Source organism: Ranitomeya imitator, chromosome 3 (genome assembly GCF_032444005.1).
Source record: "Ranitomeya imitator isolate aRanImi1 chromosome 3, aRanImi1.pri, whole genome shotgun sequence".
NCBI lineage: Eukaryota > Metazoa > Chordata > Amphibia > Anura > Dendrobatidae > Ranitomeya > Ranitomeya imitator.
This window is the reverse complement of record NC_091284.1, coordinates 775,535,401-775,559,896: the sequence shown is the minus strand read 5'-3', so window position 1 is coordinate 775,559,896 and position 24,496 is coordinate 775,535,401. Positions and strand designations below refer to the sequence as shown.

At 42.3% G+C, this 24,496-nt stretch overlaps 1 protein-coding gene across 4 annotated transcripts in view; it reads right to left on the bottom strand.

Annotated features, from left to right (window-relative positions):
• Positions 1-3,338: 3,338 nt before the first annotated feature.
• PARP4 (poly(ADP-ribose) polymerase family member 4) overlaps positions 3,339-24,496 on the bottom strand; it is a 352,799-nt gene continuing 331,641 nt past the window's right edge. For all 4 annotated transcript variants that reach the window (XM_069759088.1, XM_069759086.1, XM_069759089.1 and 1 more), the window contains 4 exons: positions 14,550-14,603; positions 14,348-14,450; positions 10,519-10,651; positions 3,339-3,684 (listed from right to left, as the gene is read on the bottom strand). In XM_069759088.1, coding sequence (XP_069615189.1) covers positions 3,495-3,684; positions 10,519-10,651; positions 14,348-14,450; positions 14,550-14,603 — 480 coding nt within the window. In that variant the 3' untranslated portion in view covers positions 3,339-3,494. The remainder of the gene's footprint in view (positions 3,685-10,518; positions 10,652-14,347; positions 14,451-14,549; positions 14,604-24,496) is intronic.

The window sequence follows — 24,496 nt, the reverse complement described above, 5'->3', positions numbered from 1 at the left end:
TCCATAACGGAGCACATCCGACCGCTTATGGCACTGGGAAAAGCCCATTGGCAGGGTGCTGAGTGTCACCCTCCCACAATAATAGGCCATTAATACAAAAATCCCAAATAATCCCTTTAATATGTCACTTCAGAACTGACCAAACACAAAACAAAGGTGTGGCAATTAATACTGGACCACATCAACAAAAAACGCCAAATGTAGATAAAGGATACAGGCTCTAGACACTCACTGCACCCAGTACGTTTCACTTGAAATTCCTCCTCAGAGAAAACTGCTTTCTCCATTCATCACCCACCACTTCCTCTCCCCCATGCCTCCTGAACTTGTCATCCACTCTCAAAAGACATTTCAAATCCCTCTTGCTCAAGACAAGATGAGCCTGTGAGGTTACACTTCATATTAGAATCTATGGAGAGAGAAGAAGTGAGGAATAATGCAAAAAGATGGTGCTGCGCTTTCTAACAAGTCTTTTACCTCATTCTAGAACTGGATTCACATCTACACAGCTTAGTACTGTTGTATATTGTCATCCATGCTGCTGCTGCTTCTCTATGTGTGCTCACTAAGGATTGAAGAGCAGGAATCCATCTTTGTGTGTACTGTGTATGGGTATATCAAAGCAGAAACTCTCCTCCCACCAGCTCAGTCAATTGAAAATTAAGAGATAACGACTGCAGAGATGGAAACTAGATAAGATGGAGGATAGAAGTCATATTGATCAGAAATAACTCATTCACACACAAGAGCTTATTCTGAAAATGTACTAAAAATTGTTGTTACTTTATCTCCTTCATTGAATCATAGAATGGTAGAGTTGGAAGGGACCTCCAGGGTCATCATGTCCAACCCCCTGCTCAATGCAGGATTCACTAAACCATCTCAGACAGACGTCTGTCCAGCCTCTGTGAAGACTTCCATTGAAGGAGAGCTCCCCACCTCTCGTGGCAGCTTGTTCCACTCATTGATCTCCCTCAATGTCAAAGAGTATTTTTTCTAATATCTAATCTGTATCTTCTCCCTTTCAGTTTTATTCCATTGCTAGTTTCATTCTTGAAACTGTGCAGAATTTTACAACATTCAAGCTGTATAAGCCAAATAGTCTACAATGTTTAAAACCCAATTATCACTGCAATATGATTTTTGGCTACAAATACATGCATTTAAAGGGAAGGTGCCACCAGTTTTCTTGTAGTTTTTTTTTTGTGAAATTAAGCTTAAAATAGTAATTAAAATGTATTAATGCAATGTTTGCACTGTTTGCAAACATTTCTACATGAAAAATATTACATATTTTCTTACAAATATATATATTTACCACTAGGGGAAGCATTTTCCGTTTTAACACTGCTGCAAATCTACTCAGGCATTCATGCAGAGGAACAATTACACTGTTCTGGAATGGCCATCCCAGTCCCCAGACCTGAATATCATTGAACATCTGTGGGATCATTTGAAGAGGGCTGTCCATGCTCAGCGACCATCAAACTTAACTGAACTGGAATTGTTTTGTAAAGAGGAATGCTCAAAAATATCTTCATCCAGGATCCAGGAACACATTAAAAGCTACAGGAAGCGACTAGAGGCTGCTATTTTTGCAAAAGGAGGATCTACTAAATATTAATGTCACTTTTCTGGTGAGGTGCCCATACTTATGCACCTGTCAAATTTTGTTTGAATGCAGATTGCACATTTTCTGTTAGTACAATAAACCTCATTTCAAGGCAGAAACATTACTGTGTCCAACAGTTATTAGATATATGAAACTGAAATAGCTGTTGCCAAAAAAACAATTTTTAGAAAATATTAAGCTTAAGATTAATAGGGGTGCCCAAACTTTTTCATATAACTGTATCATGACTTTCAGCACTTTCCAACAAGAGAATATCAGCGACAGATCTTAGACCTAGGATTTCTATGAAAGCCTAGAATCTTTGTATAATACCAGGAATTCTTGAGCCGGGCTCATTGGGAGAAGGATGAAAAGTCATACCTTCTGGTCCTGTGTGTATAAAGGAGGGCACAGGATGTTATCTGCCTTCCTGTGTATTTGCTATTAATACACTGGAGAAGATTTACTAAGCTAAATGCACCTGATTTTTGTCTCAATTTGGCCCACAAAAAATGTCATACATGTTTAGTGGCATTTAACCCTTTCACCCCTTGTGCGATTTTCCGTTTTTTTCCTCCCCTTCTTCCAAGAGCCATACATTTTTTATTTTTTCGAGCCATATAGCCATGTGAGGGTTTGTTTTTCAAAGGACGAGTTGTACTTTTGAATGACACCATTCATTCTGTCACATAGCGCACTGGAAAACTGGGAAAAAAATTCAAAGTGCAATGAAATTGCAAAAAAAGTACAATTCAACAATGTTTTGGGGGGAGGTTTTATTTAAGTGGCGAAACAAATTTCAGAAATTTGTTAAGTTTTTTTGTTGCTTTTGTCACCATTTTCCGAGACCCATAATGTTCTCATTTTTTGGGATCTGTGGCTGGGTGAGGGCTTATTTTTTGCACCTTGAGCGGATGTTTTTATTAATACTGTTTTGGGGTAAATACGATGTTTTGATCGCCTGTTATTGGCCTAAATTGCAATGTTGCAGAATCCAAAAATCTGTAATTCTAGCGTTTTTATTTTTCTTGTTATGCTGTTTACTGATCAGATTAATTTGTTTTATATTTTGATATATCAGACATTCATGAAGCGATACCAAATATGTTTTTTTTTATTGTTTTATTTTTAGTTTGGCTAAAGGGGTGCCATTTGAACTTGTGGGGTATTTTTTTTACTGTATTCAATAGCCCCTTTAAGAGACTTGAAACTGCGATCGTCTGATCGCCTATGCTACACATAGCAGGGCATCATCACTATGTATAGCAGAAATAACGATCTCCTATGAATGCCAGCCATGAGCCGGCGTTTACAGGAGGATCATGATGGCAAGCACAGGGGTCTTCAATTGACCTCTGGCTGTCATGTCAACCCATCAGCACCCCGCGATTACGTGATGGGTGGGACCACTGACATGCTTCCTGTCTGCCCTTGTTAAATGTTACTGTCAGTGAATCTCGGATCCACTTACGGCTGTTAGACGCACTTGATGGCTGATTAAATCAGCCATCAAATGTGGGGAAAGATACAGGCTCAGCATGTGAGCCCGCACCAAAGGCAGGGACACGGCCATTGACTTTAATATAAGTCACCGGTCATGAAGAGGTTAAAGGTTGCTCGTTACCGGAAATGTGACACTGTGTGCCAAAATGTTAGCACAAACTATTGGAACAAAGTCAGGCAACTAATACAGTACATGGTACAAACTTATACTAGACGGTGTAAAGATGTTTGAAATGACTTTATTAGTAAATTGCCCTCATTATGTTTAGGTGACTTGATAAAATATATTGGTTTATACTGTGGATAAACACTGTTACATTATCATCATGACTGAGTTTTGCGAAAAACCTCATTAAAGCAAAGAAAAGGCAAAATATGATCATGGCAGAAATAAAAATTCAGAAACAGAGTAAAGATCTGAAGTTGTAGATATTGGATCCAAGCCCAATAATTGGCGTGTTGCCTGATCCCAGTCTTTCCCCAAACCAAGTCGCATACAGATTCCAGGGTACTGTCGGTCCGATTTTACCACCCATTCAATTGCCTTTTCAATGCCTGGATACAGCGAACTGTTTAAAGAAACAAACCCAGGTTAGTCAGACATTCAAGACAAGCAATCAATCACTAGTTCTTGAACAATAACTATCTTTGCCATGGTTCTTTACATTAAAATAATTGCTGCTAATTTTTGCTTTTTGTGAAATACCTCTGATCAAAAACTACAAAATGTGACACTGTAAAGGCATAAAGAGATATATTGCATTTTTTGTGCTATAAGATGCACTTTTTTCCTCCAAAATTTTGGAGGAAAGTATGTGTGTGTCATATAGTCCGGATATACCTTATCATATAGTGTGGATGGGGGAGAGGCAACGGCGGAGCAGCGGGTCACTGGAGGAAATTGTGGCTGCTGCAGCTAACAGCTTGCACCACTGCTGAAGAAAAGGAATATTCACTGCTCTCCATGCCCATAGTCCCTCCCACCTCTCTTTGCATTGAAGCCGACACTGAGATGGGCGTGGGGAGCAGTGGGGATTCATTCTGTTTAATAGCAGGCCCACTACTAGCCGCAGCCATTGGTTTCCTTCTACGGCTGGGCAATCATGTGTGCCACTAAAAATAGTATTGGATATTTTACTAAATGTTTAGTATGTTACAGTACAGTAGGGCCTGGCCAAAAGAGTCCAGTAGGGCGGATTAAAAAATCTTTTGGCCAAAACAAAAGCTGCTGGCTATGGATGTGATCTGGTGTTCGGTGGGAACTGTTAATGAGTGATTGGTGAGGACGTGGTGCAGAGGTGGAGATTTTCCAAGAGTGGGTGGTGGGACTGTGGAAGGTGCAAAGGGTGGAGCTGGGGTGGAGCCTGAGTGGAGTCTCGAGGGGGCCCAAAAATGTTGCCAGTATGGGGCCCTGTAATTCCTGGTGGCAGCCCTGTGTGCACTATGGATTTATGAAATAAAAATTAAAATGACGGCTACACTTTAAAAAAACAATCTTACACATTATTAATTATACAAAAAATGTATTAATTTAAAAATGGGTAGCTTGTTGCATATTATCTTTCATATGAATTATGAAAGTTTAGAATTTTAATAATTTAAATATGTGTTCTGTTCTATTAAAGGGAAGTTGTCAGCAAGTTTTTGCTATATAATCTGAGAGTAGCAAGATGTAGGGCAAGGAAGTCTGATTCCAGAGATCTGTCACTAAGGCTAGTTTCACACCAGCGTTCGGCAGGGCTGTGGATGGCAGTCTTCTTCCTCTGTTAAGCCCCACCCACTGCCGCACCTCTACCTTCAGCTCCGCCTACGTCTGCATGTGTCCTGCGTACCCTATCTTTAACCCCTTCACCCCCGAAGCTTTTTCATTTTCGTTTTTTGCTCCCCTCCTTCCCAGAGCCATAACTTTTTTTTATTTTTCCGTCAATATGGCCATGTGAGGGCTTATTTTTTGCGGGACGAGATGTACTTTTGAACGATACCATTGGTTTTACCATGCCTTGTAACAGAAAACGGGAAAAAAATTCCAAGTGTGATGAAATTGCAAAAAAAGTGCAATCTCACACTTGTTTTTAGTTTGGCTTTTTTGCTAGGTTCACCAAATGCTAAAACTAACCTGCCATTATGATTCTCTAGGTCATTACGAGTTACCTAACATGTCTAGGTTATTTTTTATCTAAGTGATGAAAAAAAATTCCAAAGTTTGCTTAAAAAAAAAAAAAATTGTGCGATTTTCCGATACCCGTAACGTCTCCAATTTTCGTGATCTGGGGTCGGGTGAGGGCTTATTTTTTGCATGCCGAGCTGGCGTTTTTAATGATACCATTTTGGTGCAGATACGTTCTTTTGATCGCCCGTTATTGCATTTTAATGCATTTTAACGTAATTTTGGCGTTTTGATTTTTTTTCTCACTACGCCATTTAGCGGTCAGGTTGATCCTTTGTTTTTATTGATAGATTGGGCGATTCTGAACACGGCGATACCAAATATGTGTAGATTTGATTTTTTTTTAATTGTTTTATTTTGATTGGGGCGAAAGAGGGGTGATTTGAACTTTTATGTATTTTTTATTTTTTTTATATTTTTAACCCCTTCACAACATGCGCCGTACTAGTACTGCGCATGCCGTGTCTCCCCCTTTGATGTGGACTCCGGCGGTGAGCCCACATCAAAGTCGCGACATGTTTGTACAGCTGACATGTGCGCACAATAGCGGCGGGTAAAATCGCTATTCACCCGCCGCTATTAACCTGTTAAATGCCGCTGTCAAACACAGACAGCGGCATTTAACTACCGCATCCGGCCGGGCGGCCGGATATGACGTCATCGCCGACCCCCGTCACATGATCGGGTGTCGGTGATGCATCAGGAAGGTAACCATAGAGGTCCTTGAGACCTCTATGGTTACTGATGCAGGTCTGCTGTGAGCGCCCCCCTGTGGTCGGCGCTCACAGCACACCTGCATTTCTGCTACATAGCAGCGATCTGATGATCGCTGCTATGTAGCAGAGCCGATCAGGCTATGCCAGCTTCTAGCCTCCCATGGAGGCTATTGAAGCATGGCACAAGTAAAAAAAAAATGTTTTTAAAAATATGAAAAAAATATAAAAAATATAAAAGTTTAAATCACCCCCCTTTCGCCCCATCCTAAATAAAACAATTAAAAAAAAAACAAACCTACACGTATTTGGTATCGCCGTGTTCAGAATCGCCCGATCTATCAACTAAAAAAAAATTTTAACCTGATCGCTAAACGGCGTAATGAGAAAAAAATCCGAAACGCCAGAATTACGTTTTTTTGGTCGCCGCGACATTGCATTAAAATGCAATAACGGGCGATCAAAAGAATGTATCTGCGCAAAAATGGTATAATTAAAAACATCAGCTCGGCACGCAAAAAATAAGCCCTCACCCGACCCCAGATCATGAAAAATGGAGACGCTATCGGAAAATGGCACTTTTTTTTTGTTTTTTTTTAGCAAAGTTTGGAATTTTTTTTCACCACTTAGATAAAAAATAACCTAGTCATGTTAGGTGTCTATGAACTCGTACTGACCTGGAGAATCATAATGGCGGGTCAGTTTTAGCATTTAGTGAACCTAGCAAAAAAGCCAAACAAAAAACAAGTGTGGGATTGCACTTTTTTTGCAATTTCACCGCACTTGGAATTTTTTTCCCGTTTTCTAGTAAAAGACATGGTAAAACCAATGGTGTCATTCAAAAGTACAACTTGTCCCGCAAAAAATAAGCCCTCACATGACCATATTGATGGAAAAATAAAAAAGTTATGGCTCAGGGAAGGAGGGAAGGGAAAAACGAAAACGCAAAAATGAAAAAGGGCCGCGACTTGAAGGGGTTAATCACTTTTTTTTTTAATTTTGGCATGCTTCAAAAGCCTCCATAGGAGGCTAGAAGAATGCACAACTCGATCGCCTCTGCTACATAGAGGTGAAGTACAGATCACCTCTATGTAGCAGAAATGCAGGGTTGCTTTGAACGCCGACCACAGGGTGGCGCTCAAAGCAATCGGGCATCAACAACCATAGAGGTCTCAAGGAGACCTCTGGTTGTTATGGCAATGCACTGCTGACCCCCGATCATGTGACGGGGGTCAGCAGTGCGAGCACCACCGGCCGCGCGGCCGGGAGCGCTAGTTAAATGCCGCTGTCAGCGCTTGACGGCGGCATTTAACTAGTTAATGGGCACGGGCGGATCGCGATTCCGCTCGCGCTCATTGCGCGCACATGTCAGCTGTACAAAACAGCTGACATGTCACGGCTTTGAGGTGGGCTCACCGCCGGAGCCCACCTCAAAGCGGGGGATCTGCCAGTTGACGTACTATTCCGTCAGCTGGCAGAAAAGGGTTAACATTGGGTACGCAGGCCATGCGGATGCCTCCGCATGCGTCGTTTTGACGCTGCGCCGACCGCAACAAAATGCAACATGTTGCGTTCGATGCAGCTCAGCACAGCGTCAAAACGACGCTTGCGTATGCAGGGTGCATGAAGACGTAGGTGGAGCTGAAGGAAGAGGTGTGGCAGTGGGTGGGCTTGACGGAGGAAGTCTGAAACCAGCCTGCTGATTGGTGTAGATTGATAGAATCCCTGTTTTGCCTGATGTAGATGTAGCAGAGCTAAGACTTCTGGGTTGTATATAATCCCGCTGACTGGCAGCTTCCTGTGTATACTGTCAGCAAGCTGCCAATAAGTCGTGGAGGTGGGGTTATACTGATTAGCCTGACTGCCAGGCACTTGACCTCTAGTCACACAGTGATAATCTCTTGCTTATAAAGCACTGATTGTATTGAAACTACAAAATACAGCTTAATAAGTTACACATCACTGGAATCAGGGTCTCTTGCCCTATATGATGTGGTTCTCAGATTAAACTGTGCATGACCGGGGGTGACATCATTAAGGATACCGTCAGTCACAAGCAGTGCTTCTCAAGCTCAGCGTGTTTTGGCTGGCTTGGTGAGAGGTTGCATCACTGATGTGGCCGCTCTCCCAACATTCTGGATCATTGTGGGACATGGGCATTAATGGATTATAGGCGGAAAGTTGAGTGTAACTTTGCTTTTTTATTTTTTGGTGAATAAATGGGTAAAAGACGGTCAGGGAGTGTTTATTTCAATTAAAGGAGTTTATTTGAAATAAACACAAAGTACTTTACTCTGTGTTTTAATTAAATTTGACTATGGGATTAGTAATGGGGACGTCTGATAGACAACTAACTCTCAATTACGGACCCCTGGGCTTCATGTCAGAGAATATAAAACAGCTGACATCAACCCCACAACTATTACCTCACCTGACACCGCATGAGAGCAAGTGGGAAGAGCAGAGGCTAAGCCCCAGACCTAGTGGATGTGCCATTTCTGTGGAGGATTATCTTCTTAGTCTGGGAGGGGGACAATTTCCATGGCCCCTTCCTAGGCTATTAACCCCTTCATGACCTTGGGATTTTTCATTTTTCCGTGTTCGTTTTTCACTCCCCTCCTTCCCAGAGCCATAACTTTTTTATTTTTCCGTCAATTTGGCCATGTGAGGGCTTATTTTTTGCGGGAAGAGTTGTACTTTTGAACGACATCATTGGTTTTAGCATGTCGTGTACTAGAAAACGGGAAAAAAATTCCAAGTGCGGTGAAATTGCAAAAAAAGTGCAATCCCACACTTGTTTTTTGTTTAACTTTTTTGCTAGGTTCACTAAATGCTAAAACTGACCCACCATTATGATTCTCCAGGTCAGTACGAGTTCATAGACACCAAACATGACTAGGTTATTTTTTATCTAAGTGGTGAAAAAAAATTCCAAACTTTGCTAAAAAATTTTTTTTCCATTTTTCGTGATCTGGGGTCGGTTGAGGGCTTATTTTTTGTGTGCCGAGATGACGTTTTTAATGATAGCATTTTGGTGCAGATAAGTTCTTTTGATCGCCCGTTATTGCATTTTAATGCAATGTCGCGGTGACCTAAAAAACGTAATTCTGGCGTTTCGAATTTTTTTCTCGCTACGCCGTTTAGCGATCAGGTTAATGCTTTTTTTTATTTGATAGATCGGGCGATTCTGAGCGCGGTGATACCAAATATGTGTAGATTTGATTTTTTTTTAATTGATTTATTTTGATTGGGGCGAAAGGGGGGTGATTTAAACTTTTATATTTTTTTTATTTTTTTCACATTTTTTTAACTTTTTTTTTTTACTTTTGCCATGCTTCAATAGCCTCCATGGGAGGCTAGAAGCAGGCACAACGCGATCGCCTCTGCTACATAGCAGCGATCTGCTGATCGCTGCTATGTAGCAGAAAATCAGGTGTGCTGTGAGCGCCGACCACAGGGTGGCGCTCACAGCCACCAGTGATCAGTAACCATAGAGGTCTCTAGGACCTCTATGGTTACCATCCTGACGCATCGCCGACCCCCGATCATGTGACGGGGGTCGGCGATGACGTCATTTCCGGCTGCCCAGCCGGAAGCGGTAGTTAAATGCCGCTGTCTGCGTTTGACAGCGGCATTTAACTAGTTAATAGGCAGGGCAGATCGCGATTCTGCTCGCGCCTATTACGGGCACATGTCAGCTGTTCAAAACAGCTGACATGTCCCAGCTTTGATGCGGGCTCACCGCGGAGCCCTGCATCAAAGCAGGGGATCTGACCTCGGACGTACTATCCTGTCCGAGGTCAGAAAGGGGTTAATATAAGCCTGCTGCTGTCTGTTTAGCCTTTGCTGGTTAGTAAATATAGGGGGGAACCCAAATTATTTTTTGGTGTAGTCTCCCGTATAATAATCTTTAAAGGTTAACCAAACAGCTGTGAGCTGATATTACTAGTCTGAGAACCTTTATGGCTATTGGGCCTTTCCCAGAATATTAACATTAGCACCCAGCTATCGGCTTTCCCTCAGCTGGTTAGGAAAATGAAAGAGAACCCCACTCATTATTTTTATTATACAATATACACAGACAGAGGGTCCTGACTTCAACTCCCATCAGCGTCGCCTGGTCTTGCTGATCGCAGGGATCAGAGTTGCATTCAACTCCCAGTGCCTGGGTCATTGTAGCGCTTTTCCCCGGCTCTGGTACGAGTCACACTGATGAGACACGAATATCATCCATGTGTCATTAGTGTGCACGTTTGTGGCACGCATTTCGTGGTGTGTGATTAAAAAAAAATACATCTGCGGGTTTGACGTACGGCGTGTCCCATGTGATAAACCTGAGATATGCGCACCACCATTGAACGTGCATGGGTTTGCGGGGGTTCCTTTTGCAGTCCTTAAAAATGGACATGTGAAGGCAAACTAATGCAAATATAGGATGATAGGAGGAGATGACAGGCTGCTCTCCAATGTTACAATTTAACTCATAGTAATCAACATGATTTCTCGTTTTCTGACATTTGTACCTTGTTGGGATGGATGGGTCCAACTTCATCAAAGTTTTAAATTTGATTTTGCGCAGTATATTTTGGGCATGGATTATCTGCAGCACCAAGAGTGTGGCAATCAGTTTTTGAATTGAATCTATCCCTCTGGCACCTGTAAAAGACAAATATATAAAGATTGGTCGCCTCACGTCTTGTAACATCTGTACGAGACAGAAACATGTCTTGGTGGGCTCATGTCAATTGGTATATTGGATCTCAACCCTGGAATAGCGGTCAGTTCCACTGTGACTCGGTCAGTCATACATAGCTTTTCAATACATCCTAATGTATACATATACCATACTTTTCTTCATCCAGTAATATAATGGAATTAATCAACAGTTATAGTAATTCTAGTAAGAAATTATAAAACACCAATTCCTATATTTAATAAAGGGGTTGTCCCTTTTCAGAAAATGATCTTACCTATGCTGCAATAGCTATAAAAATAACCAAACCAAGTATTGCTTATCCGCCACACATCCAGTGCCGGATCTCTGCTGCTGCCCAGTCTCTGTCTGCTGACATCACGTCCACAGCGCTGCAGCCAATCAAAGTGTTCAGAGACTTTGACTGTGTAGACAGTAAGAGCCATTGAGTTTACTAGTTTATCAATATCATTACATCCAATCAGTGAACTCAGCTGCTCATGTCATCTACACGGGCAAAGCCGCTGAGCTTCCTGATTGTCTGCATCTTGTCGACATCACCGAGTCAAACAGCAGTGACGGAGTGGCGGTGGAGAGTCAGCTCTAGAGCCGGGAAGGGTAAACAATATTCTTTTCTATAGCTATTGAGGACTATGAAATAAAGTTTTCTGAAAGGAGACAACACCTGTAAAGTATACAGAGTGACCATTCATTTATACAGGCTGCTTTCAAAGCAACCTGGGCTTCCATAACACCTCAGCAGTGCTACAGGCTGATCGCCTCCATGCCACTCCACATTGATGCAGTAATTGATGCAAAAGGACCAAGTATTGAATGCATTTACTGAACATATATTTCAGTAGGCCAGCATTTCAGATTTTAAAATCATTTTTCTAGCTGGTGTTATAACGTATTCTAATTTACTTAGATACTGACTTTGGGGTTTTCACTGGCTGTAAGCCATAATCATCAACATTAACAGAAATAAACACTTGATATAGATCACTCTGTTTCTAGTGACTCTATATAATATATCAGTTTCACTTTTTGTATTGAAGAACTAAAATAAATGAACTTTTTGATGATATTCTAATTTTGTGAGAAGCACCTGTATTCATGTTTTCACTTATGCTCAGAATACCAGAGGTACAACACTATTATAACCCATCAATCTTGGTTTCCCCAATGTTCTGATTTCTTTAAACTGCTGATACACAAAGTTGTAACATAGTAACATAGTAACATAGTTAGTAAGGCCGAAAAAAGACATTTGTCCATCCAGTTCAGCCTATATTCCATCATAATAAATCCCCAGATCTACGTCCTTCTACAGAACCTAATTGTATGATACAATATTGTTCTGCTCCAGGAAGACATCCAGGCCTCTCTTGAACCCCTCGACTGAGTTCGCCATCACCACCTCCTCAGGCAAGCAATTCCAGATTCTCACTGCCCTAACAGTAAAGAATCCTCTTCTATGTTGGTGGAAAAACCTTCTCTCCTCCAGACGCAAAGAATGCCCCCTTGTGCCCGTCACCTTCCTTGGTATAAACAGATCCTCAGCGAGATATTTGTATTGTCCCCTTATATACTTATACATGGTTATTAGATCGCCCCTCAGTCGTCTTTTTTCTAGACTAAATAATCCTAATTTCGCTAATCTATCTGGGTATTGTAGTTCTCCCATCCCCTTTATTAATTTTGTTGCCCTCCTTTGTACTCTCTCTAGTTCCATTATATCCTTCCTGAGCACCGGTGCCCAAAACTGGACACAGTACTCCATGTGCGGTCTAACTAGGGATTTGTACAGAGGCAGTATAATGCTCTCATCATGTGTATCCAGACCTCTTTTAATGCACCCCATGATCCTGTTTGCCTTGGCAGCTGCTGCCTGGCACTGGCTGCTCCAGGTAAGTTTATTGTCTTGACCATACCTGTTGATTTTAACTACAGAGCCAACCATCTGATGTGTATGGTTATTAGATCGCCCCTCAGTCGTCTTTTTTTTATTTAGTCTAGAAAAAAGACGACTGAGGGGTGATCTAATAACCATGTATAAGTATATAAGGGGACAATACAAATATCTCGCTGAGGATCTGTTTATACCAAGGAAGGTGACGGGCACAAGGGGGCATTCTTTGCGTCTGGAGGAGAGAAGGTTTTTCCACCAACATAGAAGAGGATTCTTTACTGTTAGGGCAGTGAGAATCTGAAATTGCTTGCCTGAGGAGGTGGTGATGGCAAACTCAGTCGAGGGGTTCAAGAGAGGTATGGATGTCTTCCTGGAGCAGAACAATATTGTATCATACAATTATTAGGTTCTGTAGAAGGACGTAGATCTGGGGATTTATTATGATGGAATATAGGCTGAACTGGATGGACAAATGTCTTTTTTCGGCCTTACTAACTATGTTACTATGTATAGGGGTATCTCGGGGAAAGATGGATTGGGCATGTTGGATTTAAACATGCCTAACCAATTCTTCCAGGAAAGATTCCTGATAGTGGCTTATTCTCCTCTCCCTATTAAAGACACTTGAACGTTAGGCTCAACCAACCAACTATGTGCAATAAGAGGCTGGTAGAAATGGCTGTTTGCCAAACAAGCAACAGCTATTAAAGTGTGTAGAATCTTAAGTGAAACATTCATAAGATTTTTTATTCCCCCCATCCGAAAGCAGTATAAAGTAGCAAGAGAGACCCTAATTCCAGCAGTGAGCCACTTACGGGGCTTCCTACTGTAGTTTTGAAAAACACAATTTTGTATGCTGCAGCTTTGCTGGCTATCTCTGTGATGAGCTTCTGCTATGCAGTTCTTGATACTCCTACCTCCTTCTAACCCTGTCACACTGATTAAGATAAAAGGTGATTTTATCAAAAGTACAGCAAGAAGCCCATTAAATAATACAACACTGAAATCATGGTCTGTCCCTATTTTATCAGATTAAGAAGCATGAACCTGCTGACACTTAAGTCATCATGCATAGAGATGGTGTCATGGTATTGTTGCAGGATTTTGCGGGAAAGAGGCTTCTTTATCTATCCCTCACGCTAGCCGGCGCCCTAGTCTATCCCTGTTCCCCGGATAAACCTGGAATATGGAGACGCCAGGATCACATGCTTTGCTATGCTCCTAGATGGTGTGAGGCCAAAGTGTATAGGATTACACTAACCAGACAGACAAGGTTAGACAAACAGAGATAAATTAAAACTGCAATCATTAAAAATACATGCACCAAACAACAAAGTGGAACACAGGGGAGGGTAAGGTAGGCGAAACCAACTAGGAGAAGATGAGGATGAAAACACAAACACTCCACACAGAAATTGCCAACTCCAAACAATGAATAGCTCCTCCAACTCCAAACCAGGCAGAATGAACTATCACTGGCAATTCCCAAATGCCAGTGGCAATGATATATACCAGAGGGGAGTGTCCAACACAGAACAGCAATCCATGATGGAGAGCTCCCGGAGATCAAATTAACTAATTACCCTAGCAATGCCAGAGCAAAGAAAACTAGCACTGTTTGGTCTGATGGTGAAGCAGTTCTAGCCAGTGCAGGATGCAGTTTGGGTAACCAGATGCCACCATTTTCTGGCCCCTCCCTGTCACGGTATCCCCGTGACAAATGGGCTGCATCCTAACTGTAACTTACCCAGAGATGTGATGCCTTTCTTAACCAGAAAATCTGTTGTAAAGTAACTGACATTGATTTTTAACAATGTGCCAAGTTCTTGGTTGAGTAGCCAGAAACCCTCCTGGAATACAGAAATACAACCAGTGAGTCTGCTTCTTTACATGATTTTTCATTTTAACCTTTATGGAGGATGCAAAAATATGGAGACAAAATAGATTACCTGACTCTGAAGAGAGGACAAGGACAACCAAGAAGGACGAGCCGCTTCTATTCTCTACAAAATACCAATATACAAATAATCATATTATGATAGAAATATTATTCATAGGGCAATGATCTGTCACCAATGTCTCCCTAAGAAAACCTGAGTGTGCATCAATGTCTCATCTACTGGGGTCCAACATCCGGCCCCCCCACAGATCAGCTGTTATCGGTGTCGGCGGCCACCGGCCTCAAGTCCTCACTTGTGGAGCTGGCTGCCTACTTGTATTGCTTCGTATTGCACATCCGCCTCAAATTTAAATCAATAGAAGGCGGATGTGTATTACCCTGCGGCAGCCACTACGAGTAGACTGCCAGCTCCACAAGTGAGTACTTCCAGCCGGCAGCCAACGCCACCAATAACAGCTGAACGGTGGGGTACCGGGTTGACAACCTCTTAACGTACAAAGTATTTAAAGGAATTTTCCATTATTATAGTTTTTAACAACATTGACGTTCTGTTGATCTAAACTCAGCTATACTTACTGGATCCATGTTGATGTTAAAAAATACAACAGCACTCTGAGCACGCTAAGATATAGGCAAACATGAACAAGCTCAATATTGTGCCAATTTCCTCTGTTTCTGCATATTTTCCCACATTTTCCGGCTTTATTGTACATGCACATTTAACAAAGCTATAAAATCGACGTTCAGATATTTAAAAAATTAACTTTTTTTCAACAATACATACGGCTTAGATTTTATGTAATTATATAAATTCCTCTTGTTGATATCAGAGGAAAATGAAAAAAAATGTTTTGCTCATTTTCTACCACTAATAAATTATTTAAAATTTAGCCTTCTGTAGAAATTATTTGAATGCATTGGACATAATTTTTTTCGATGGGGTAGGGCTAGAAATGGCGATTTGGACTGAATGTGTCTTTTTTTTATTGACGATTTCTTCTGTAACTAGGGCTGGTATTTTAGCTCCAATTACAGGGAAAATTCAACCTCATTCCTGTATAGCAAAGCCAACGGGATTTTCTGGGAATTAGCAGTTCCTGTTCCTTCCCTAGACCAAAGGATCATATGATCACTTGGTCTAAAGTAGGAAGCGTTATGTATATACATTAAGAAGGCAGAAATGGCAATAAACCCTGACTGCCTTCTCTATAGGAGGTTTGGCTGTGTCCGACATCCTGAACCCTGCCTGCACAATCTCGTAAAAGCAGCCAATTCTTCTTTAACATTTTAGAACATGAGCACAAAGTAAAGTGCAGACAGCCCAGATGTTAAAAGTCTATTGGCGGTCAGGAACTGGTTATAGGGCATGTACACCTACACAAAAAATTTTTAAATGTTTATTTCCGTCCTAAATACAAAATTAAGCAAAATACAAAATTAATATATTACAATCATCATATTATATAGCACTGTTTCTTACAATTGTTTATTTTGCCTTTTTACCCAGTAAATTATTCTCTTTTCCATTAGAGCAGAAGTCATGTGATTAAAAAGAGACTAGCCGAATCCTCCTAATCTCTATCCCTTCAGATTAGCCCCCCCCCCTCGCGACATCATCGCTAGGGCCTGGCCGTTGCCATTGTTGCCCAAGGTCGTCATAACAACATCTGAGTCACTCAGCCTCGGCATGCCTGTTAGACCATGCTGACTGTAATTGTAAAAATATTTTTTTAAACTCACAAGATAAAAAAAAGCTATGCTTTTTCGTTATACCACCGAAGAAAAAATGGAATAAAACATGATAAAAAATAAAAATGTAAATTAATATAGGATAGCTAAAAATGTCATCCTATCCCAGCTCTGCCAGCGAAGAAATAAAAAAAAATTATAGCTCTCAAAAAATGTTATGTGCCCAAAATTAGTTCCAATAAAAACGCCAACTTGTTATGCAAAAAACAAGCCCTCACATGACTCTGTCAGCAAAAATATAAAAAAATTGTAGCTCTTAGAATATGGTGATGCAAAAACTTGTTTTTGTAAAAAAAAAGTCTTAGTGTGTCACAGCAGCCAAATGTAAAAAAAAGCTATAAATTTGGTATCGCTGTAATCGCATTGGTCAAAGAATAAAGTTATCTAATCACTTTTACCAAACGAGTAATAACATAAAATAATAAATAAAACCAATTCTTCACCTGCTGTTGATTTGTTCATTCTGCCTCCCAAAGATCGCAGTAAAGCTCACATTTATCCTGTGCTCTGCACTGCATCGGGGTTTTCATGTAAATCTCTGAAATATGTGATTCAGACAGAACCCCCAGCAGAAGATTCCCTATAATGAGGTAAATGGAGATGTTGTGGATGCCATCTGGTCTTTGATCCGGTGGTGTCCATCTTTTTAAGCATGCAGAAAAGCACGGTCCGCCACAGTTTTGTGCATCTCTGAAAAGATAACACTAAACAGAGGCCAGATGGAGTCCAGAGTAACTCTGCTGCCTCATTACAGTGAATGGTTCCTTGGGAGGGCTAAATCGGAATCATGTCATTCGGAGATTTAAATAGAAATCACGACGTAAGTGCTTAGCGTAGAGCGCCGGATAAACGTGATCCAAAATTTTATGTCAAATGTTCCCAATAAAAGCTTCAACTCAATCCACAAAAAAAAGCAAGTGCCCACTCAGGTCTATCATCTGTCAATGTAAATATAGGGGGCTTTCATGTTAGTGGTAGCACAAAGGCTCTGGAAAAGCACTATGGCTCCTTGCTCCTCAAATAAATCTAAATGCCGCCGTTCCTTCTAAGCCCCAGTGTGCCTAAACCACATTAAGCGTCCACATGTTTAGCATTTCTGTAGCAATGAGAGTTTGCTTAACCGGGTCCATGTCTTCAGAAGCACGAGCTGGGCACAATGTACTGGTGATTACAATCTACTGGGCACTACAATGTAAACTACAATGTACAGGCACTGCAACATACTGGGCACTACAATATACTGGGCACTACAATGTACAGGCACTGCAACATACTGGGCACTAAAATAGCAGATTTGCAATTTTCACTCGGCAACATCTATTGCTGCTTGTTTCTCGAAAACACTCATGGAGTCAAAATCATCACTACACCTGTAGATAAATTCCTAGAGTGATGTAATTTGCAAAATGGGGTCACATAAGGGGGTTTCTGATTTTCTGGCACTTAGGGGATCTATATATGGAGTCCACAAACTACTCTACAATAATTTGTTCTCCCAAAGGTCAAATAGCGCTCCTCCCCACCGAGTCTTGCCGTGTGGTAAACATTGCTTTACAGCCACATATGGGGTATTGTTGTGAATTCCGCTCTTGGGCTCCCTCCGGTGGTTGTAAGTGGCACTTTTGTGAGTTCTGCTCTTGGGCTCCCTCTTGTGGTTTCTAGTGGTATGGCTGCTCCTTGGAGTTAGCTGTCATCAGCTGCCTCCACTTATCGTCTCTTCTGCTCGGCTATTTAAGTCTGGCTCTATCTTCAGCCAGTGCCACTTGTAAATGGTTCCTGGTTGGATTCACATCTCTTTGGAGTTCCCTGTTATCCTGACCAGTTCAGCTAAGCTAAGTTTTTGCTTGCCCTTTTCTGTCCATAGATTGTGGACTTATCCATTCTGTGCTTTCTATGTTTGTCCAGCTTATCAGTGTGAATTAATTCTGTCTTGCTGGAAGCTCTGGGAGGCAGCTTTGCCCTCCACACCTTTAGTCAGGTGTGGAGATTTTTTGTAAACTCTGCGTGGATTTTTGTAGTGTTTTATACCGACCGCACAGTATTCCATCCTGTCCTATCTATTTAGTTAGACTGGCCTCCTGTGCTCATCCTTTTGTCATTCTGTGTATGTCTTTTCCCTCTCCACTCACAGTCATTATTTGTGGGGGGCTAATTTATCCTTTGGGGATTTTCTCTGAGGCAAGATAGCTTTCCTGCTTCTATCTTTAGGGGTAGTTAGCTCTTAGGCTGTGACGAGATGCCTAGGGAGAGTTAGGAGCATTCCACGGCTACTTCTAGTGTTGTGTTGAGCTTAGGGACTGCGGTCAGTACAGTTACCACTTCCTTCAGAGCTCGTTCCATGTTGCTCCTAGACCACCGTATCATAACAGTACAAGTGGCCAAAAATGAATTAAATGCATCTCAAAAGAAGGAAAAGAAGGTTCTGAACCATTTTTTTTCTGTGCTCTAGTTTGTCTTTTTTTTTTTTTTCTTTTCCTCTTGATATCTGGGTGGTTCAGGATATATGCTTTGGCATGGATGTTCAGGGTTTGTTTTCTCGTGTGGATCAACTTGCTGCAAGAGTACAGTGTATCCAGGACTATGTTGTCCAGACTCCGGCTTTAGAGCCCAGAATTCCTACTCCTGATTTGTTTTTTGGAGACAGATCCAAGTTTTTGAACTTTAAAAACAACTGCAAATTGTTTTTTGCTTTGAAACCCCGTTCTTCTGGTGATCTCATTCAGCAAGTAAAAATCATCATATCCTTGCTGCGTGGTGACCCTCAAGACTGTGCTTTTTCTCTTGAAACAGGGGATCCGGCATTATTGAATGTAGATGCATTTTTTCAAGCGCTCGGATTATTGTATGACGAACCTAATTCTGTGGATCATGCGGAAAAAACCCTGTTGGCCTTGTGTCAAGGTCAGGAAGCGGCAGAGTTATACTGCCAGAAATTTAGAAAATGGTCTGTGCTCACTAAATGGAATGAAGAGGCTGTGGCTGCTATTTTCAGAAAAGGTCTTTCTGAAACCCTTAAAGATGTTATGGTGGGCTTTCCTACGCCTGCCGGTTTGAGCGAATCTATGTCTCTAGCCATTCCGATTGATCGGCGTCTGCGCAAGCGCAAAGCTGTGCACCATATGGCAGTATCCTCTGAGCAAAGTCCTGAACCTATGCAATGTGATAGGATTTTGACTAGAATAGAACGGCAGGAATTCAGACGTCAGAATAGGCTGTGTTTTTACTGTGGTGATTCGGCTCATGTTATCTCTGATTGCCCTAAGCGTACTAAGAGAGTCGCTAGGTCTGTTACCATTAGTACTATACAGCCTAAATTTCTCTTATCTGTGACCCTGATTTGCTCATTGTCGTCCTTTTCTGTCATGGCATTTGTGGATTCAGGCGCTGCCCTGAACTTAATGGACTTAGAATTCGCCAGGCGCTGTGGTTTTTCCTTGCAGCCTTTGCAGAGCCCTGTTCCTTTGAGGGGCATTGATGCTACACCCTTGGCCAAGGATAAACCTCAGTACTGGACACAGATGACCATGTACATGGCTCCTGCACATCAGGAAGATTGCCGTTTTCTGGTGTTGCATAACCTGTATGATGTTGTTGTACTGGGATTTCCATGGTTACAGGAACATAATCCGGTGCTGGATTGGAAAACTATGTCGGTGACTAGTTGGGGTTGTCGAGGAGTACATAGTGACGTTCCTTTGATGTCAATTTCCTCTTCCCCCTCTTCTGAGGTCCCTGAGTTTTTGTCGGATTTCCAGGATGTATTTGATGAGCCCAAGTCCAGTTCCCTTCCTCCGCACAGGGACTGTGATTGTGCTATTAACTTGATTCCTGGTTGTAAGTTCCCTAAGGGTCGACTTTTCAATCTGTCTGTGCCAGAGCATGCCGCCATGCGGAGCTATGTTAAGGAATCTTTGGAGAAAGGGCATATTTGGCCCTCTTCGTCACCATTGGGAGCGGGTTTCTTTTTTGTTGCTAAGAAGGATGGCTCCTTGAGACCCTGTATTGATTATCGTCTTCTTAATAAGATCACGGTCAAATTCCAATACCCCTTGCCTTTGCTTACTGATTTGTTTGCTCAGATTAAGGGGGCTAGTTGGTTTACTAAGATTGACCTCCGAGGGGCATATAATCTTGTTCGTATTAAACAGGGTGACGAATGGAAAACTGCATTTAATATGCCCGAAGGCCATTTTGAATACCTTGTGATGCCATTTGGGCTCTCTAATGCTCCATCTGTGTTTCAGTCTTTCATGCATGATATTTTCTGCAATTATCTTGATAAATTCATGGTCGTATATTTGGATGATATTTTGATTTTTTCCGATTGGGAGTCTCATGTGAAGCAGGTCAGGATGGTGTTCCAGATCCTTCGTGATAATGCTTTATTTGTGAAGGGGTCTAAGTGCCTATTCGGAGTTCAGAAGGTCTCTTTTTTGGGTTTTATTTTTTCTCCCTTGTCTATAGAAATGGATCCTGTTAAGGTCCAAGCTATTCATGACTGGATCCAACCCACATCTGTGAAGGGTCTTCAAAGATTTTTGGGTTTTGCTCATTTCTATTGCCGTTTCATTGCCAACTTTTCCAGTGTGGTTAAGCCCCTTCCTGATTTGACGAAGAAAGGCGCTGATGTGATGAATTGGTCCTCTGAGGCTGTTGAGGCCTTTCAGGAGCTTAAACGCCGATTTACTTCTGCCCCTGTGTTGCGTCAACCGGATGTTTCTCTTCCTTTTCAGGTTGAGGTCGACGCTTCTGAGATTGGGGCAGGGGCCGTTTTGTCTCAGAGGGAGTCTGATGGCTCTTTGATGTAACCGTGTGCTTTTTTTTCCAGAAAGTTTTCGCCTGCGGAACGCAATTATGATGTCGGCAATCGGGAGTTGTTGGCTATGAAGTGTGTGTTTGAGGAGTGGCGACATTGGCTTGAGGGAGCTAAACACCGTGTTGTGGTCCTGACCGATCATAAGAATCTGATTTACCTCGAGTCGGCCAAGCGGCTGAATCCTAGACAGGCTCGATGGTCCCTGTTTTTCTCCCGTTTTGATTTTGTGGTCTCGTATCTTCCGGGATCTAAGAACGTTAAGGCTGATGCCCTCTCTAAGAGTTTTTCGCCTGATTCTCCTGGAGTCCTTGAGCCGGTTGGCATTCTTAAGGAGGGGGTGATTCTTTCTGCCATCTCCCCTGATTTGCGGCGGGTGCTTCAGGAATTTCAGGCTGATAGGCCTGACCGCTGTCCAGTGGGGAAGCTGTTTGTTCCTGATAGATGGACAAGTAAGGTAATTTCTGAGGTTCATTGTTCAGTTTTGGCTGGGCATCCTGGGATTTTTGGTACCAGAGATTTGGTTGCTAGGTCCTTTTGGTGGCCTTCCTTGTCGCGCGATGTGCGTGCTTTTGTGCAGTCCTGTGGGACTTGCGCCCGGGCCAAGCCTTGCTGTTCCCGCGCTAGTGGGTTGCTTTTGCCTTTGCCGGTCCCTGAGAGGCCCTGGACGCATATTTCCATGGATTTTATTTCGGATCTTCCTGTTTCCCAGAAGATGTCTGTTATCTGGGTTGTTTGTGACCGGTTCTCTAAAATGGTCCATCTGGTACCTTTGCCTAAGTTGCCTTCCTCCTCAGATCTGGTTCCATTATTTTTTCAGCATGTGGTTCGTTTGCATGGCATTCCGGAGAATATTGTGTGTGACAGAGGTTCTCAGTTTGTCTCTAGATTTTGGCGGGCCTTTTGTGCTAGGATGGGCATTGATTTGTCTTTTTCTTCAGCGTTTCATCCTCAGACTAATGGCCAAACTGAGCGAACTAATCAGACCTTGGAGACCTATTTGAGATGCTTTGTGTCTGCTGATCAGGATGATTGGGTGTCTTTCTTGCCGTTGGCCGAGTTTGCCCTTAATAATCGGGCTAGTTCGGCTACTTTGGTTTCACCTTTCTTTTGTAATTTTGGTTTTCATCCTCGTTTTTCTTCTGGGCAGGTTGAGCCTTCTGATTGTCCTGGTGTTGATTCTGTGGTGGACAGGCTGCAGCAGATTTGGACTCATGTGGTGGACAATTTGACGTTGTCTCAGGAAAGGGCTCAACGTTTTGCCAACCGCCGTCGGTGTGTTGGTCCCCGGCTTCGTGTGGGGGATTTGGTTTGGTTGTCTTCTCGTCATGTTCCTATGAAGGTTTCTTCTCCTAAGTTTAAGCCTCGGTTTATTGGTCCTTATAAAATTTCTGAAATTATTAATCCGGTGTCTTTTCGTTTGGCTCTTCCTGCCTCTTTTGCCATTCATAATGTTTTCCATAGATCTTTGTTGCGGAGATATGTGGTGCCCGTTGTTCCCTCGGTTGACCCTCCTGCCCCGGTGTTGGTTGAAGGAGAGTTGGAATATGAGGTTGAGAAGATTTTGGATTCTCGTTTTTCGAGGCGGAGGCTTCAGTATCTTGTCAAGTGGAAGGGTTATGGCCAGGAGGATAATTCTTGGGTTGTTGCCTCCGATGTCCATGCCACCGATTTGGTTCGTCCTTTTCACTTGGCTCATCCTGATCGGCCTAGGGGCTCTGGTGAGGGTTCGGTGACCCCTCCTCAAGGGGGGGGTACTGTTGTGAATTCCGCTCTTGGGCTCCCTCCGGTGGTTGTAAGTGGCACTTTTGTGAGTTCTGCTCTTGGGCTCCCTCTTGTGGTTTCTAGTGGTATGGCTGCTCCTTGGAGTTAGCCGTCATCAGCTGCCTCCACTTATTGTCTCTTCTGCTCGGCTATTTAAGTCTGGCTCTATCTTCAGCCAGTGCCACTTGTAAATGGTTCCTGGTTGGATTCACATCTCTTTGGAGTTCCCTGTTATCCTGACCAGTTCAGCTAAGCTAAGTTTTTGCTTGCCCTTTTCTGTGCATAGATTGTGGACTTATCCATTCTGTGCTTTCTATGTTTGTCCAGCTTATCAGTGTGAATTAATTCTGTCTTGCTGGAAGCTCTGGGAGGCAGATTTGCCCTCCACACCTTTAGTCAGGTGTGGAGATTTTTTGTAAACTCTGCGTGGATTTTTGTAGTGTTTTATACTGACCGCACAGTATTCTATCCTGTCCTATCTATTTAGATAGACTGGCCTCCTGTGCTCATCCTGGTTTCATTCTGTGTATGTCTTTTCCCTCTCCACTCACAGTCATTATTTGTGGGGGCTAATCTATCCTTTGGGGATTTTCTCTGAGGCAAGATAGCTTTCCTGCTTCTATGTTTAGGGGTAGTTAGCTCTTAGGCTGTGACGAGATGCCTAGGGAGAGTTAGGAGCATTCCACGGCTACTTCTAGTGTTGTGTTGAGCTTAGGGACTGCGGTCAGTACAGTTACCACTTCCTTCAGAGCTCGTTCCATGTTGCTCCTAGACCACCGTATCATAACAGGGTATTGCCACATTTAACAGAAATTGTGTGACAAATTTTGTTACCATTTTTACCAATTTTCCTGTGTGACACTAACATCCGGAGCTAAAACAACATTTTTGTGGTAAAAATGTAGTTATTTTTTTCTTCACCCAATGGTATAAGATTCAATATTCAATAAGTTTAATATGATCACTGCACCCCTTGATGAATTAATTGGGGGGGTGTAGTTTATAAAATAAGGTTGCTGTTTTGCTACCTCATGGGCTATGCCGATGTGACATGGCACCCTGAAGTCATTGCCGCAAAAAATGCACTATAATGTGGCTCTCCTGCCCTTCTGAGCTGTTCACTGTGCCTGAAAAGTATTTCCCTATTACATGTAGGGTTTTGGCACACTCAGGAGAAATTGCACAACTTATTTTGTGGTCTATTTTCTCCCTCTTGAAAATTAAAAACTTGAGGTCAAAACAACATTTTAGAGGAAAAAATGTTTTTTTTCCATTGACTCAGTCCAAAGTTATACAATTCTATGAATCGCTTGAGAGTTCAAAATGTTCACTACACACCTAGATGAATTCCTCAAGAGCTGTAGTTTCCAAAATATGGCTAATTGTGGGGATTTCTGCTGTTTTGGCATGTCAGGAGCTCTTCAAATGTGACATGGCATTCACAATCTGTTCTTGCCAAGTTGCGCTCCAGAATTCAATTGGCACCGTTTCCCTTCCAAACCCTGCCGTATGCCCAAACAGTAGTTTTCCATCACATATGGGGTATCAGTGTACAAATTGCACAACAAATTGTATGGTTTATTTTCTCCTGTTACTGAATTTTTTCATTTGTATGGCTCAACCTTATAAAATTCTGTGAAGCACCTGTGGGTTCAAGATGCTCACCATAG